The 15,571-nt window shown below is 38.9% G+C and overlaps 1 protein-coding gene across 1 annotated transcript; it reads left to right on the plus strand.

Moving 5' to 3' along the window:
* Window positions 1-47: 47 nt before the first annotated feature.
* LOC101864307 (mitochondrial-processing peptidase subunit beta) lies at window positions 48-13,950 on the plus strand. Its single transcript, XM_005101261.2, has 14 exons — window positions 48-150; window positions 3,405-3,560; window positions 4,277-4,363; window positions 4,728-4,857; window positions 5,545-5,636; window positions 6,080-6,186; window positions 6,741-6,820; window positions 7,323-7,435; window positions 8,119-8,357; window positions 8,822-8,887; window positions 9,409-9,525; window positions 11,605-11,662; window positions 12,300-12,375; window positions 13,445-13,950. The coding sequence occupies exons 1-14, from the start codon at window positions 88-90 to the stop codon at window positions 13,507-13,509; spliced, it is 1,449 nt and encodes a 482-aa protein (XP_005101318.1). The 5' UTR covers window positions 48-87; the 3' UTR covers window positions 13,510-13,950.
* The last annotated feature ends 1,621 nt before the right edge of the window (window positions 13,951-15,571 follow it).

Here is a 15,571-nt window from a genome sequence, read left to right on the forward strand (position 1 = left end):
TAAAGATCTGGTCTGCGCGAGGTGATTTTATAATCACTTGGATCTACTTCCGGTAGCGCATGCATTTTTCATGTCTCTTTCGGAAAGATGGCTTCTTCACTGCTGAAGGTCACTGGTGGTGTTGCGAGGATTCTAAATTCATCCTCTAAAGTAAGTTTATCACACAATATAAAATTGAATGGACATACTTTTACATTAATATGTTTTGTTCCCACAAAACAGTAGTGACAGTAATATGCTTCTGATTTTGAGAAGAAAATATGATCATAGAAATGCAAACTTTCTACCATCACAATCAGTGACAATCCCAGCAAACAACTTGTCAACAAGCAGTCACCGTTTACAAATTAAAAAGCTAGAGGCAGTTGGTCCATTTGGGAAGACTTGGTAGGATTGTACTTTACCAGACCACCAGTAACGGCCGGTCGGAACTACTTTCACTATGGCGCCCCTGGTGACTGGTGCCTAGTGGTCCGCTATTCTTCCTTTTCGAGCTCCCCTACTCAGCCGACTGACTCACCTACTCACTCTCCTACTCAGTTTTCTACGTCCTCACTCTTCGGCTGTCAACTACCGACTGACGTTTCTCACAGGGTTTTTCAGTAATCACGATAGTGCCCTTTACCGTGTACGTAGATACTGCTAGATGCCGGGTTACTGTGTACATAGACACTCCTTTTGAAGAAAAGAACAAGAAAGTGGCTATTCTCACCCGCCCGGAAGTTCTCGCAAGATCAACTCCTCCCCTCTTCTCTCTCTCTCTGTCTCTTTCTGAATACTGTCTATCGGTGTGGACGATCAAATTGACCAAAACAAAGTTAAAAAATGATGTTAAAACACAAAAGTAAAAGTAAATTAATTTGGTTGTCTACAAAGATGCTACGGCTATTTAACTTTTCAAATCGAGCCGAACTACGTGGGTCGCCATTTTGTTTTGCCCGGAAATTCTCGCGCTACTCCTCTCTCTCTTTCTCTCTCTCTCTCCACTGCCCACAGACAAAATTGTACGCTTTTAGTAGGCTACAGTTGTAATGGAACGTTTGTTCACGGCACAGAATTCTACAATTTTTCTGTTATACCACAGTGTAGAATTCTGTGGTTTAGGGTTGACGCAAAATTTGGTGAGCGCGCACTGGGTGAGAATAGCCACCAGACTCGCCTGCACTATTCTCACTCCGGGTGAGAATAGAGGTCAAAGAACAATGTCATAATTTGAAACGAGCAGAGCAGTCACCCTCTGACTCTCTATTTCTCTGTCTCTCTCCCCTCGTTCTCTGCTTCTCTCTTTCTTTATTTCTCTCTCTCTCTCTCTCTCTCTCTCTCTCTCTCTCTCTCTCTCTCTCCCTGCGTATCGCTCGCCTTTTCTCTTTGTTTGTCTCTCTCTCTTTCTCCCCCACCTACTTTCCCACTCTACCTTTCTCTCATGGCCTTGTTCTGTCAACTGGGGTATGTAGTATTTGCTAGTAGTACTAGATCCTTGATCCCACCGTCTGGGCCTTACCCCCCCCACCCCCAAATCCCCTTAAGACGAAAATTTTTTGGTTCCCTTGCTATTCCATCTTACACAGTTTCCACTGTATTTGTAATTTGTTTTGCGTGATCGGTGGATCTCACAATGCATTTTGTGGATCTATGGAAATGCGCAACAATCCATTGATTGTTGCGCATTCTGTATTAGATCTGTAGATCGCGCAGTGCTTTTTATGGACTGTAGAATGTGCAACGGATCTTAGATCTTATCAGAGTGTCGAGTGTTTTGTTTTTCTGTTATAAAATAAGGTGTACGTGATAGCAGTTTTATCTAAAGATAGAGAATGTAAAAGCCATCTCTTGCCTGACAGGAAGCCACTAGCCATTAGATTCTTAAAATTGATACTCCGTGCTTCCACTCTTTCGTATTTTTATGGAAATTCGTACTTTCTGCTAGTTCTGTACTTGTTCCTCCATTATAATCAACTCCCTCCGTAAAAATCTGCGACAGCGAAGGACTACCGAAATTTTGTAGCAAACGATCCGTACTCGCCTTCATATTGTCTTTTATACGGATATTTTTACGGTAATTATCTCGGCAATAGTTTATTAAATGTTATAGAAACCTGCCAGATTGCGCATTTCCTGCCATCGGCCATTATTCCGCTATGCCCCATGCATTCATTGCGGGTTGGTCGGCAGTACATTTTTTTACCTGCAGATTTATCCAAATCTGGCGAACTTTTTGTGCCACTTTCCTCCTCCTATCATTCCCTCATTCCGTCTGTCTTCGGATTGTTCCCGCGGCTGGAAAATCAAGTAAATTGACTCTTTATCAGTGCGAAGATTCTACGGCACAGGAACGCGATAAGGGCCGCGATGAAAGAAATTTGTGCTAAAACTTACTAAAATCAAGAATAATTAAAAGTGGTATTCGGAGGTTGTGACATGCGTTATCAATGGTGCAATGACAAATTAATTGAATTATAGTAGCTATGGAAGGGGAACCTGCTTTTAAACATTGCCAGCGGAGGAAAGATATGTTGGTAAAGAAATCAAACAAGACAAAATCTTGGTGAAAAAATGGGTAGTATGGGTTGTTGGCATTCTCTTCAAACAGGCTCCCAAATGCCATTTTCAACCCTCTGAAAGTACTGTACTCGATCCTGCTGGGGGCCTGTGCGGCCCCCAGACCCCCGGCAGAATTTTCCTTACTTTTCAGCTTCAACTGGTGGAAGCACTGCTGGATACTGAGAGTGACTTCAGTTTTGGAAAGGAGTTTAGTTTGAATTTTGTCTGGGCTGCGTCTTGAAAGGCCCAGTCTTTTTTATTTTAGAACCAGCCAGGAATTTTTTACTTTCAAAACTTTTATATATATACGGGTCCTCCAAATTTTTTTTTCCTTATTCGAGAAAATGGGGTGCTGGATGCTGCCAGCCATAGGATCAGGAGATGTAGAAAATGGGGAGAAAACATCTCTGGTGGGGATCTGACTGAATTGACAGGTGAACACCATGCCTGTTGAGCTACTCACACCCCCCCCCCCCCCCCTTAAATTGTTTTTTATTTTTTATTTAGACCTTTACAAAATGCAGTGCTTCATAAAGGTCTAAACTTGTAATCTAAGCTACAACTTAACAATTGAAAAGGAAATTGAACCCTTGAAATTATGTCAATTTTTTTTTCAGACTCATGCAAGCTGTCAGAATTTGTGTTCTGCTTCCTGGGATATTTGTCCGAAGTTTCGTCAAAAGTGCATAAAAAATCTTACTCAATATTTTTTATAGTGTCACTGCACCTGTACAGTTTCTTAAAAAATGGAAGAGCATGACTTAAGTTTTCTGAACATCATGATGGTAGAAATCAGTTGAAATTCTTATGTTTGCTGTGGACAGAGCAAAGAACCGCAAAACATTGCTTTAATTCTCTTTCAGACTCCATTTGCAGCTGCACTGTACAACCGAAGATGGAGGTCTGCCAAGGCTGTCTCATACGAGCAGGCTGTGCTGAACATGCCGGAAACTCGTGTGACTACCCTGAGTAATGGCGTCAGAGTTGCCACTGAGGACTCTGGTATCATCACTAGCACGGTGAGAACCTGCTTACGTTTTTTTTTCCCAAATGTTGTTTATAGTCTGCTCTAAGAATTATCTGAATCAAAAGGTTCCTGGAAAGGCTTTTATTTTGTCTTGCGCATAATATGTGTCAGTTGTGGATGACTGATCTATTTTGCTCACAAGTGTTAGTAAATTACATTTTCTTTGTAATATGTCAAAAGAGTTTTTTATTCTAATTTATGGTGAAAATTTATTGTGGGTTGTAATCAGCTCCGATGATTGTCCAATTTATCAAGTTCTAGTTTATGTTCGTAATTTGATTTGGCTCTTGACATATTTTCACAGTTAATGACTTTCTGAATTTGTTCGCATGAATGAATGTTTGCTCTTCCCATCCCATTTGTTGTCAAAACAAGATATTGATGTTTTTGTTGGGCGGTATAGAAGTGATTTACTTTACTGCTGAAGTGACTCTACATATCTGCACTTTTTTAATGTAATTTGTTGGAATTTTTTTCCATTATTTTCTTCTTTTTTTTTTCTTCTTTTTTTTTCATGATAGTTCCCCCACACAGATAAATGACTGGAACTTTTATGCCAGCATTTAAAAATTTTATTTTTAAAAAAATTTATTTAGAAAGAAGGATTATTGACGCTTGTAGACAGTACTGTTACTGTTCAAAATATCTGTAGAGGCACAAAGTTCATAAAGACATGTTGATCTTGAGTTATTTGTCTACTTCCTATAGGTTGGACTTTGGATTGATGCTGGAAGCAGGTACGAAGATCCCTCCAACAATGGCGTGGCTCACTTCCTTGAGCACATGGCTTTCAAGGTAACAACTCCCAAATTGTATTCATTTAAATGACTGCTTCTTTGACAGTGTGATCTTAATGGTTTAGGCACAGTATTGCATTTACTTCTTCTTCAAATTCAACAGTTTTAGAGAACATTCACTTTGAAATTTTTTTCTGAAGTGTCTACAAATTGGCACTTGCACCACATTCGTTGTTAAAAGGCTCTGTGATAAGGAATAGAAGAGTCTGTACTACTTTTTCTGCCGAACTACCAGAGGTCACATTCTATTCTTCTGTGTTTTTGTTTTAAATTTTAGAGGGATAGATATTGACTTTTACCTGAAAAGAGTTCTCGTAGTTGCCTTGGCTTATTTTTATTGGTATTGTTATTGCAATTCAAAGGGTACCAAGAAGCGAAGTCAGACTGACTTGGAGTTGGAGATTGAAAATATGGGTGCTCATTTGAACGCTTATACATCCAGGGAGCAAACTGTTTACTACGCCAAGTGTTTCCAGAAGGACTTGCCAAAAGGTGGGTGTGTAAATTGATGGTGCTGATTTTCAGTCATGGTATGGGAAGGAGGATGGCTGTCAGGCAATGAAATGGATACTGTTGTGTTGGTGAAAAGAGGATTGTCAGAGTTGACCTTTAGAATTTAAAATATGACTCAGCACTTTATTTTTTAGTATGTCATTTAGTAATTAACCCTTTTAGTGGTTGGGGTTAAGCTCACAGGCATATTGTGAAGTTCTTCTTTGAAAAACTTTTTACACTAATGTTTTCCTCTGTTCAGCAGCTTATTCTTTCTGTTTGTAAAGGTGGTTAGACTTGTGATGTAAGATTAACAATGACTTTTGTTTATTACTTCCTTCATATTTCTGGTGTGTTCATTGGTTGAGAAAGGATTTCAGACTTCAAATTAAACATTTCAGTGCTGTTGAAAAGAGAATGGAGAAGTTACTGACATGGTAAATGTATTTAAGAATGTGTTTGAAAATTCAAACAAAGCATACATGATTTAGACTTTTAGAGTAGTTGAAGAAGAGCAGTTCTCAAAGGTTTTTGAGGAAGTTCTTGCTTCTGATAAGTAAATTTTGCATACGTCAACTGGATGTTTGCAGGGGTTGTTTGAAGAATGTTGTAAATTGTGTTGTCGCTGAGCTTTGCATATTCATGCATATTCATGTATTGTACATTGATTTTCTGTTTTCTTTGCAGCTGTTGAGATTCTTGCAGACATCACCCAGAACAGTCTGTTGGGTGACCAGGAGATTGAGAGAGAGAGGGGTGTAATTCTCCGGGAAATGCAAGTAAGTGGAATGTAGCCTAAGATTTCAGAAACACCTTTTGTATGTTCACTATTGGTATCTTCAACCACTGCTCACATTTATGCTGGTTTGTCTTTTTATAAGAGTTTGTTATTTATAAAAACAAAATTTTCTGTTTATTTTAAAATCAGATTTCCTCATGCACACTGATGAAAAGTTGTAGGTTGGCACTCATTCTACATACCTTTCTGAGGGATATTTCATTCAAATCAAACGCTTAGTATGCACACACTCACACACACACACACACACACACACACACACACACACACATTTTTCAACTCAAGACAGTTACTTTGAGGAAGAATTTTAACAATCACAAAATCAAAGTCTTTATTTTTTTTCTTGTTCTCCACCTATTTTATACAGGTTCCACTGGATTTGGTTTGATAACATGTAACATAAAAAATGACTCTTCTCCACAGGAAATTGAGACTAACCTTCAGGAGGTTGTGTTTGATCATCTCCACGCCATAGCATACCAGGGAACCGCACTGGGCCAGACCATCCTGGGACCCACTGAGAACATCCAGTAAGTTCACATTTCTCTACATATGAACTGGATCGATAACTCTACATGTTGTGACGTCCTTTTTTAGATTGATTTGTATAGTGTGGGAATTATCAGTTGGTGTGGGGGTTTTTTAAGAAGATGATTGGGGAAAGTTGTTCTTTGAAGTTTTTGTTAAAATGCACTCATGTACCCCTTGGTCAGAACAAGATCGTAGAGACATAAATATAAAAACCCTTTCAGAGATGTACAGTATAACACAGATAGCTCGATTTCGTCGGGACCGGCCTCTGTAGTTCAAGGGATATCTTACAAAGATGAAGGGGAAAATACGGGACTGCCGGCACAGTTCAACGGACACGTGATTTAAAGTCGTCTGTGTTATACGGTTTAGCTTTTCAAACTTTTTTGGCTTTGCTAAAAGTTGTTCTTGCGTGATTGTCATCATGGAGATATCCTACTTTGTGTAAAGAAAATGTTCTGGCTTTGTCTGTTGGCCTTTATCAGATGTTGGTTACAATGTGTAATAATAGGAAATGGCACACTGTCTAACTTTCTTATGTGTTCATTTTCAGGTCCATCAGCCGCAATGACCTTGTTGAGTACATCAACACCCACTACAAGGGACCTCGCATTGTGCTGGCTGCTGGGGGAGGTAGGTCTTGCTCATACTTAATGACTGTTATGACTTCTTGCCATAAGAGTTCTTTAAAATTGTGAGGTGTATGCAATGGTGAGGTTTGGTATATATAGATGTCATCCTAGTCATCTGTATGTAATAATTGTTATCTGGATTTTCTCCTTTTTTTTAAAGCAGTAACTTGATTGCTTCATTCTATGTCAGTGCAAACCAAAACCTCATTTTTTTTTTTTAAAGATACAAGTTTGCCATAGATTTTCATACTGCTGCTTCCCAAATTTAGAATCTTAATAGTCTAAAAGTTTGTGAAATGTCAACTTTTATTTTATAGTCTTTAATTTGGCACTTCAAGAGTCGCGTTAGTGCGCGTTTGCATTGTTTGGCTACACCAACAGCTTTGCCAAGGTTATCACATGTTATTCGTCTTTGAGATGGCACTATAAAAAAGTATGGTTACTATTTCATCAAGAGCAATGTTTTTGTATGATTTGTTGATATTGATGGTGTTTATTCCCAGGTGTGAACCACGAGGAGCTGTGCAAACTTGCAGAGCAGTACTTTGGTGGGATGACTGCAGGCTATGAGGGAGAGATCCCTGTGTTGCCCCAGTGCAGGTTCACTGGCAGTGAGGTAGGTTTCCAGGAATTGTACTATGTGATGGTTTCACTCTCTCTATGCTTTCTAGGTTGGTATAGATGGCAAGTGTAAAATTGCTCTTTTATGATCTGAGATCATGATTATGATTGAATTACCTTTAGGTAATGTGTTGGAGCATTATTTGTACCATCTCTTGCAAGGAGCTGTCCAGTTTTGGATATTTGTCTTTGGTCTCTGCCAGTCTTCAGCCAAATCTTTTGATACAACTTAAAGTATAAAAATAAGTGTCAGCTGTTTAATCAAAATCAGGGGTGACTGTTGGTGCTGATGATTTAAAATATTTGGGCTCCATCAAATCTGGTAGATCTATGCAGAAAAAATCTCCTCTCTAAAAGATGATGGTTCAACCTGCTATTTGTCTAAACTGTCACTTACTTATCAAAGCTGTGGCTTAAAGCAAAATGATTGAGTACATTTTGTACTTATATGGTTGTTGAATGACATACAACTCTTATGGATCGTCTTCTTTTTCTTTTTGAAGAATTAAGTTGCCATGTTGTTGAATTAAGCTACTAAAGGGTCATAGTTTTTCGTGTCATTTTTTTGTTTTTGCCCTCTTCTTTTACTTTTAATCTTAATTTTGTTCCTGGCATTGAATGATCATTGTCAACTGAGTTAACTTCTTTGTAAAGCAAAATGAATAATTCTATGTGCAGCTGAGGATTCGTGATGACCTGATGCCTTTGGCTCATGTTGCCATGGCTGTGGAGGGCTGTGGCTGGCAGAACCCAGACAACCTGGCGCTGATGGTGGCCAACACGATCATCGGCAGCTGGGACCGCTCGCACGGTGGTGGCACCAACCTGGCCAGTGAGCTGGCCCAGAACGCTGTCAAGTTCAACCTGGCAAACAGCTTCCAGTCATTCAATACCTGCTACACCGACACTGGATTGTGGTAAGTAGCCAGGGTAATTTCATCTCTTTTCTTGTATAGCCTGAGTATGTGTTACAGACGATAATTTGAAGGGAAGGGAGAGATGCATTCTCTAATAGGTATGTTGTATTTTGGGGGGTTGGGGGGTGTTCTGAGCGAGATGTGGGGTTTTCCTTCTAATAGTTTTGGAGCTTTTTCCCCTGACCATATGTTGGCTCTGTGCTGACAATAAGAATTGTTTGGGCAGACAAATGCAAAATTATCAGTATTCATCATACTGTTAATGTTGTTCAGATTTAGTTTGTTATTCATGTATTTGTGGAATAAACACTTACGAGAGATTTTTTTATGTCCCAAAGCTTTCTCTCAGCATAGTGGGGTGTTTTTATTATTTTTATTTTACATTTCCTTCCTCCTTAACATGTGTGCTATGTATTCCCCTTGTTTGCCTAAAGTGTCTCATATTTCTCAATTATGTTCCCCAGGGGCATCTACTTTGTCTGTGACAGAATGATGGTAGATGAGATGGTCTTCAATGTGCAAACAGAATGGTATGTCATTTAGTTACAAGCAAAAGACTTAAGTTTTGATGTCAATACAACACTTCTAATGGGAGGATATGTTGGATATTTTAATTTTAAAGGAGGCTGACGCTCTTTTAAAGTCTAAATAACTTCTGCTTTCAGTTATTCTTTACCAACTTGTTAATAGTTTGAATGGAGTCTTTGGCATTCTTTTTTTTTAAATTTCTGTCGTCTATTGATTTCATGATCTATTTTCTTAATCATCTTCCAGTTGTGTTAAGTTTCGCAGTTGAGAAAAATTATATTTGTGGAAAAATGAGGATGATGGTTCAGTGCTGTACTGAGAGTTGCTTTTCTTTGCTTTCCCTCTATTGCTTTTTTTTTTTATCTGCCTGTCTCTTTTCCAGCATTAAATGTTTGTCTTGTCTGTGCTCTTTTCTTTACTGAATTTTAAAAAAAACAAAAAAAACCCAAAAGACTGTGCAAATTTTTTGTCATGTGTGATATTTAACCATAATCTACAACTGTATTGGACTCCGCTCACACAGGATGCGTCTGTGTGGCGGTGTGCGCGAGTCCGAAGTGGAGAGGGCAAAGAACCTGCTCATGACAAACATGCTTCTGCAGTTGGACGGCTCCACCCCCATCTGTGAGGACATTGGAAGGTAAGTGGGAAAAAGGGGTTTGCTGATTGTATAGAGTTTCTGTTCTGTTATACTAATACAGAGATGCCAACCAGTACGATTTTACGTATTGTAGTACAATTTTTTGCCGAAAATACGTGAATACGACTTTTCATGAAAACATACGCATCCTGGAATGCGAAAAATACGAGATTCAGCTTGGGCGAGTAAACCTAATTATCTCAAGTCCCATCTTTTGTCAAAATAGTATCAGTATCGCAGAACTGGAGTATTTGAAAACCAAGTCCGATGTGGTCAGTAAGTTAATTTTTGCCGGTCGCGATCGTTTCGTTCAGCTTTTCCCCGTCCGGAGAGTACGTTTCACTTTCACGCGAATAGGCAGCTATGGCGGCAGGCGGAAGCGTATGTGACACCGAGGCTTGATCGGGAAAATCAAGATCTACTTTCGCTTTCATTACCGCCGAGAAGTTTGCCAGCAGTTGTCTGATAACGCAACATTTGTGGCATGCAGGTTGTGCAGTATAAATGCAATGTCGCCGTGCAAATGAAATGTAAGAAATACTCGGACTCGTCGCTGTGCTGTCACTTGTGGGAAAAAGAAAAAAAAAAATACAAGCGTCGTCCGATTTTTAGATTGTCTGGCTCGCCATCGTGACCGGTCACTGAACCTGCGCGCGTTCGCATCATAAATAACGGCATCGGGTGAGCAAAGACCGTCTTTGGTGGGAGTAACGGCATTGCGAAGTATATGACTACGGCATAGAGAAGGAGATAATTGATTTTTGGGGGGTTTATGATACTATCGGGGGGGGGGTTAAGGCAACACCAGAGGACAAAAGAATTTTGATTAGTTTTGTGCAAAGTGCGCGTTGGTGCAGGCCGTGTGCGGAATCGGGACCCCTCATACTTTGCAAGTCTGTGTTATTGAAATAAAGTGTTTGCGTTTCATTGGATGGGTGATAGTAATTATACCTACTTGGATGGGTGATAGTAAATTATACCCACTGTTCAAGACTGGCAGATTTTCAGTGTCACTGCATCTTGCCCTACCACAGTTGTTACAACTCTCACGGTGCATGGGTCAACTTGAGCCATTCAAGTTATTGCTTTTCTCTGAGTTTTAGCAATAATTTGAGTCTGTCAGTTCATAATATGAATCATGACACCCAGACTGGTTCTTGATAGTCGAAATTCTTGTTCTAGGCCCTTCCGAACTCTCAAAGCAGGATTTACTTTTTATATAATAATGAGAGGAAAATATTATATAATAGACTGAAATTCTAAAGTCAAACAAGACCCCAGTACGACCTTGAGCACTGACATGTTGTTGACTGGATACATGTATATTGTACGCGTGTGTGCTCCTTTTTTCGCGCTGGTGAGCTAGTAATTTTTTTTCAGGAAATATTGCTGGACACCCTGAACATTTTACTATTACTGGTTGGTCACATTTTCCCCTGAAAATACACATTTTCATATTTCGCAATACTCATTTCGGTTTTCTGTGGTTGGCATCTCTGCTAATAATTACATGTATAGCACAAATCCATGCTCTATGAGCTTTACAACTATTATTATCGTAGCAGACCTGGAAAGCATGCAGTGCAAGAAGCCAATTAAATGCTCATACAGTTCCAAGCCAACAAGATCTGTTGTTGTCTTTTGTGCGAGTGCAAATCTGGCCTCTTTGCCAAACTTTTCGTCTCTTTATTCCACTTGAACCTTAATATATTTTATTGGTTTCAGTGTCATCCTTGTCTCCCTCTTCCAAGGTGAATTGTTCTTAGTGTGAAACTGGTTTCTTCAAAATTTTACAGCAGGCTGAAGTCCAACTATGAGTGTGTAGACATGAAAGTTAGCCCACAGTATTTTTATACAATGTATGTGGTGCATGTTGACTCTCAAGACCCACAGTTGACATTGGCAATAATTTTAGAAAGAAAAGGAGACCCAATTTTTCCGGTCAATGGTTTTACCATAACACTATCATCTTGTGTCTTTTAAAAAGTTTAATGGGGTACTTCTTTGTTTTATGTTCAGATTTTTTAATGACAAGAAATATTGGAAATTATACCTTAACTTTATTTTTTTTCTTTTCAGACAAATGCTGTGCTATGGAAGGAGAATACCCATTGATGAATTGGAAAGAAGAATCAATGTAAGTTGAATGAATATTGATAATGTTACCAAAATTGGTCGCTTTTAAGGACAAGCGGGCTAACCCAGATTTCTGGGTTTCCAGAAACCTTGACCTACACCAAAAGTAAGCATTGCCCTACCTATAGGGGAAGTTTGGTTTCTTTGGTGTGTATATTTGTTTGGTTATAGAGAAAACTCTCCTTGTCTTTTAATGTGACTGAATAAGGATCCAAAAACTTTAACTTCGATTTTGTCAAAACAGCTTTTATCGGGATAGCCCATTTGTGCTTAAAAGTGACCAATTATTTCTTGTTAAGAGCAAGTCAGGTTTTATACTTTCGCTCTTGTTTGACGGATGTAAAGTTGGTAAAATGTAGAATTTTTAGAGTACTTGATATGTTGGTCATGGATGGATTGAGAATTCAAAATTTAGGGGGGAAAAACTTTGTAGATTGAAGAAATTACAGAAAGAAAAGGCTGAAAGTGAAAGAAAGGCTGATGGGAAGGTCTTTAAATCATCGAATAATGTAGAGTAAGGAAAGGCTTTATGATGGATTATAAGTTCTCCTTTATTTAACTGAAATGCTTTAGATCTTTCTTCAAAGTAGAATGCATGACTTAATCTTGACTGACTCTTGGCTTTTCCCCTCCTCTAGGCCATCAGCGCTGACACTGTGAAGGAGGTTTGCATGAAGTACATCTACGACCAGTGCCCAGCCGTGGTCGGAGTCGGTAAGTGGACTGTTATCTTTTGTGATAATACAAATGTCCAAAGCAAACAATTAGCTAAGTTCTTATCTTGCTCGACTATGGTGAAGATGACACAGTTCAAAATCCCTGTGAGATGTTCTTGTACTTGTCAGATGTGTGTGGACTTTTTGTTTTCTGTGACATTAGTCAGGAAGGCCAATTTTCCAGAAACAGGCACATATTTTAGCTCAGTATTTTGCTAGGCTATGATGAAGATTACCCATATTCAAATACCCAATGGGGCAATCTTGAAGTTGGTGGAGTCAGTTAGTGGAATGCTCTCTTTTATGACAGAAATTTTGACTGCAGCCATTCCAGACACAGGTGCTGTGCTCTGTTACCTCATGTAGTATAAATTCTCTGTTATGGTGAGGATGACTTTGGGTCAGATACGGTACGCAATGGGACTTGCTTGAAATTGTGTAGTTTTCAAGGCTGCCCGCCAACTTGACTGATTCCTGTTGCAAATTGCAGTTCAATTCATAGGTCGTATAGCCGTACAGTGTTGAAAGAGGTGTTAAAATTGTACAATTACCTTTCTTGAAGTTCTGAAGACACAGAATGTGCTGGAGTTTTTGTTTCAAGTATGACATTATCGCTCTCATCCTGTTATCTTCACTCTGGTCGGTTTTGGGATAATTTGAGTTAAAAAGTTTACTTTTCTCCCCTCTTCCTATTTTCACTTTTGTTTATGTATTGGGTTCATAGGTGTTTGTTGTTATAAGCTTTGAAAATGAATGGCCAACCCTGAATACTTTCACATCCACCTGGCTGTGACTGGTGATAAGCAACTAGGTTGTTTTGTTTTTTACTACTGGCTTGTTGTTGCCTGTAACTCAACATCTGTTTTACATTGCTACGTGTTTTCTAGAAAGTCTAAATTTTTTCAAGATAAATTCTTCTTACATTTTTCTAGTGAGGAATTTTTTCTTTTTTTTTCTCCCCAAGAGGAAAATGTCTCGCCTGTGCTCTATACTCAGTTTTAGATTTTTTTTTTTTTAATCCCAAATCTTTTAAAATATTTGTTTTTCTCTTTTCTTCCCCTCCCCAGGCCCAGTGGAAGCTTTGACAGACTACAACAGACTGAGAGCCGGCATGTACCAGCTCAGGACATAAGGATGCACATGTGTTAGTTCGGAAATCTAATAATAGACAATAAATTGTGGGGAGTGTTTCTGTCGTAGACGCAGTCCTCCGTGATGTACATTGGATAAAGAGGTGTCTATTGTGTGGTGCACAGCTAGTGGAAAAGAAAAAAAAACTACTGCCATTTCTGAAGAAGAGACTGAGTTGATGAGACTAAGTAAGAAATCATATACCAGCAATTTCTTTTTTTGTATGATGATGATTATAGACAATGAGTATTCAGTGATACTTGGGGAGTCAGTTTCGACTGACATAAGCTTCAGACGGGAATCTGCATCTGTTGGCTGTTTTGACCAGAAGTGGCAGTGCGTAGTAGTATCTGGTATGTTTGTTGAAATTGAGAAGCCAGTTTGTTTGACAAGTTGTCTGAATGATGTGAATGTTCCATTAAACTTATTTTGTACAGTGAAATGGGATTTCTTTTGTTGTTATTCAGCATGGTGCAATTATTATATGTTTACATTCTGTTGTTCAAATATTCTTGTCCTAAGCTGTTCATTTCATGCACACATAACTTGGGAGAGCATTTTTTTCAAAAAAAATGTTGAACAGTGCTAAAAGAGTTTCTTTATTTGGGCCCTATATTATACGCTGCCCTTTGTGTGCATAGTAATAATATTAGATTGCATAGTGCATACACAGGATCACTACAGTGATTTACAGTAACTTAGCCTACATACTGCTCATTTTGAGACTGGAAAAGTAAGACCGACAGACAGAAACAATGGAGTAAAGAAGTAGGACCTACCGGCAGCGACCTCAAACTGAACCACCCGCTGGGAAAGAGAGTTTTTAAAGTACAGGGTGATAAAAAAAAAAATTTACAACTTTTTTTCTGAATATCTTCCGCAAAAATTGTTCTGGAAAGCTGTAATTTGAAATGGACATAATTCATTCAAAAGGAATTTGTTTGATATAGAATCCACAAAGAAGATACATGTTTTGAAAATGGAAACGGCTAAAAGAAAAAAGCACCCAAAAACGCAAAGTTCACCAATTTTTATAAATTTTGTAAAGGAAGTCGTGAAAAGATTAGTTGACTTTTTTCTTTATTTTCTCTTTGGCATTTAATTTTCCATACCTGTGACATTTAAACAATATGTGATTTCTTTTACAGAGTTTAAAAAACCTAATGATTTCATTCTGAAATTCCTAGAAGCAGTGCTCCACATTCCCTCCTTTGGACTCGACACATTTTTAATGCGTCGTTCGAAATGTTCAATGGCGCCCAAACACAAGGACCTGCTAAACCATGAGTGTTTAAAGCCACATACACTGTACATGTTCAGTATGAAGTGGCTTCTAGAGACAATAGGGAGTGGGATGCCCTCTAGACAGCATTTTTGGAGTCAACATATCCCGCAGGGTGAAAATGGGCTTTGCACAAAACCAAATGTCATCGAGGAAATGATCCCTCTTTACAAGACAATCAAGGAATCATGAACACATTGCCATGCTCTGATCTATGTCACCTCGGCCTAGCGAAGGTGAACATGGTATAGTCGTAGGTTAAGATCTGCCATGAGAATGCAGACTGTTGTGTAGGATCGTCTACAGACAGACGTGTCATGGGACTTCACAACTGAAATCTGCACTCTGGTGACGTTTAAAGGGCTGCGCATGATGCGTGGTCGACCTAAAGTGGTCATTTTTTAAAGACATTTTTATTTCTGCTTCGCTATAGATCCAAACTGACGGAACTTCTCTACTCAAGACACAAACGGTCTTGAGGGCATCTAAAGCATTCTCTCCATGCCGTACGCAAAACTCACGAAATGTCTGGAATGGTGAGTTTGTGGAGAGGTAATGTTCAATACAAAAAGCTCTCTGCTCTTTACGAAACGTAACCATGATCTCAGCAGGCAAACGAAATTTGTAAAAAAAAAAAAAAAAATATCTGTAGACTTCTGTTGACTTGTTAGACTGCTGTAGCTTGCAATATGGCGCGATTGCTTCAACTTTAGTTGTAGGCCTAATGCGAACTGGTGCATCATGCTATGAAAATGGCTTGTTTTTTTTAATGCGCTATATA

The sequence above is a fragment of the Aplysia californica genome, unplaced genomic scaffold, assembly GCF_000002075.1.
Source record: "Aplysia californica isolate F4 #8 unplaced genomic scaffold, AplCal3.0 scaffold00276, whole genome shotgun sequence".
NCBI classification, from domain to species: Eukaryota; Metazoa; Mollusca; class Gastropoda; order Aplysiida; family Aplysiidae; genus Aplysia; species Aplysia californica.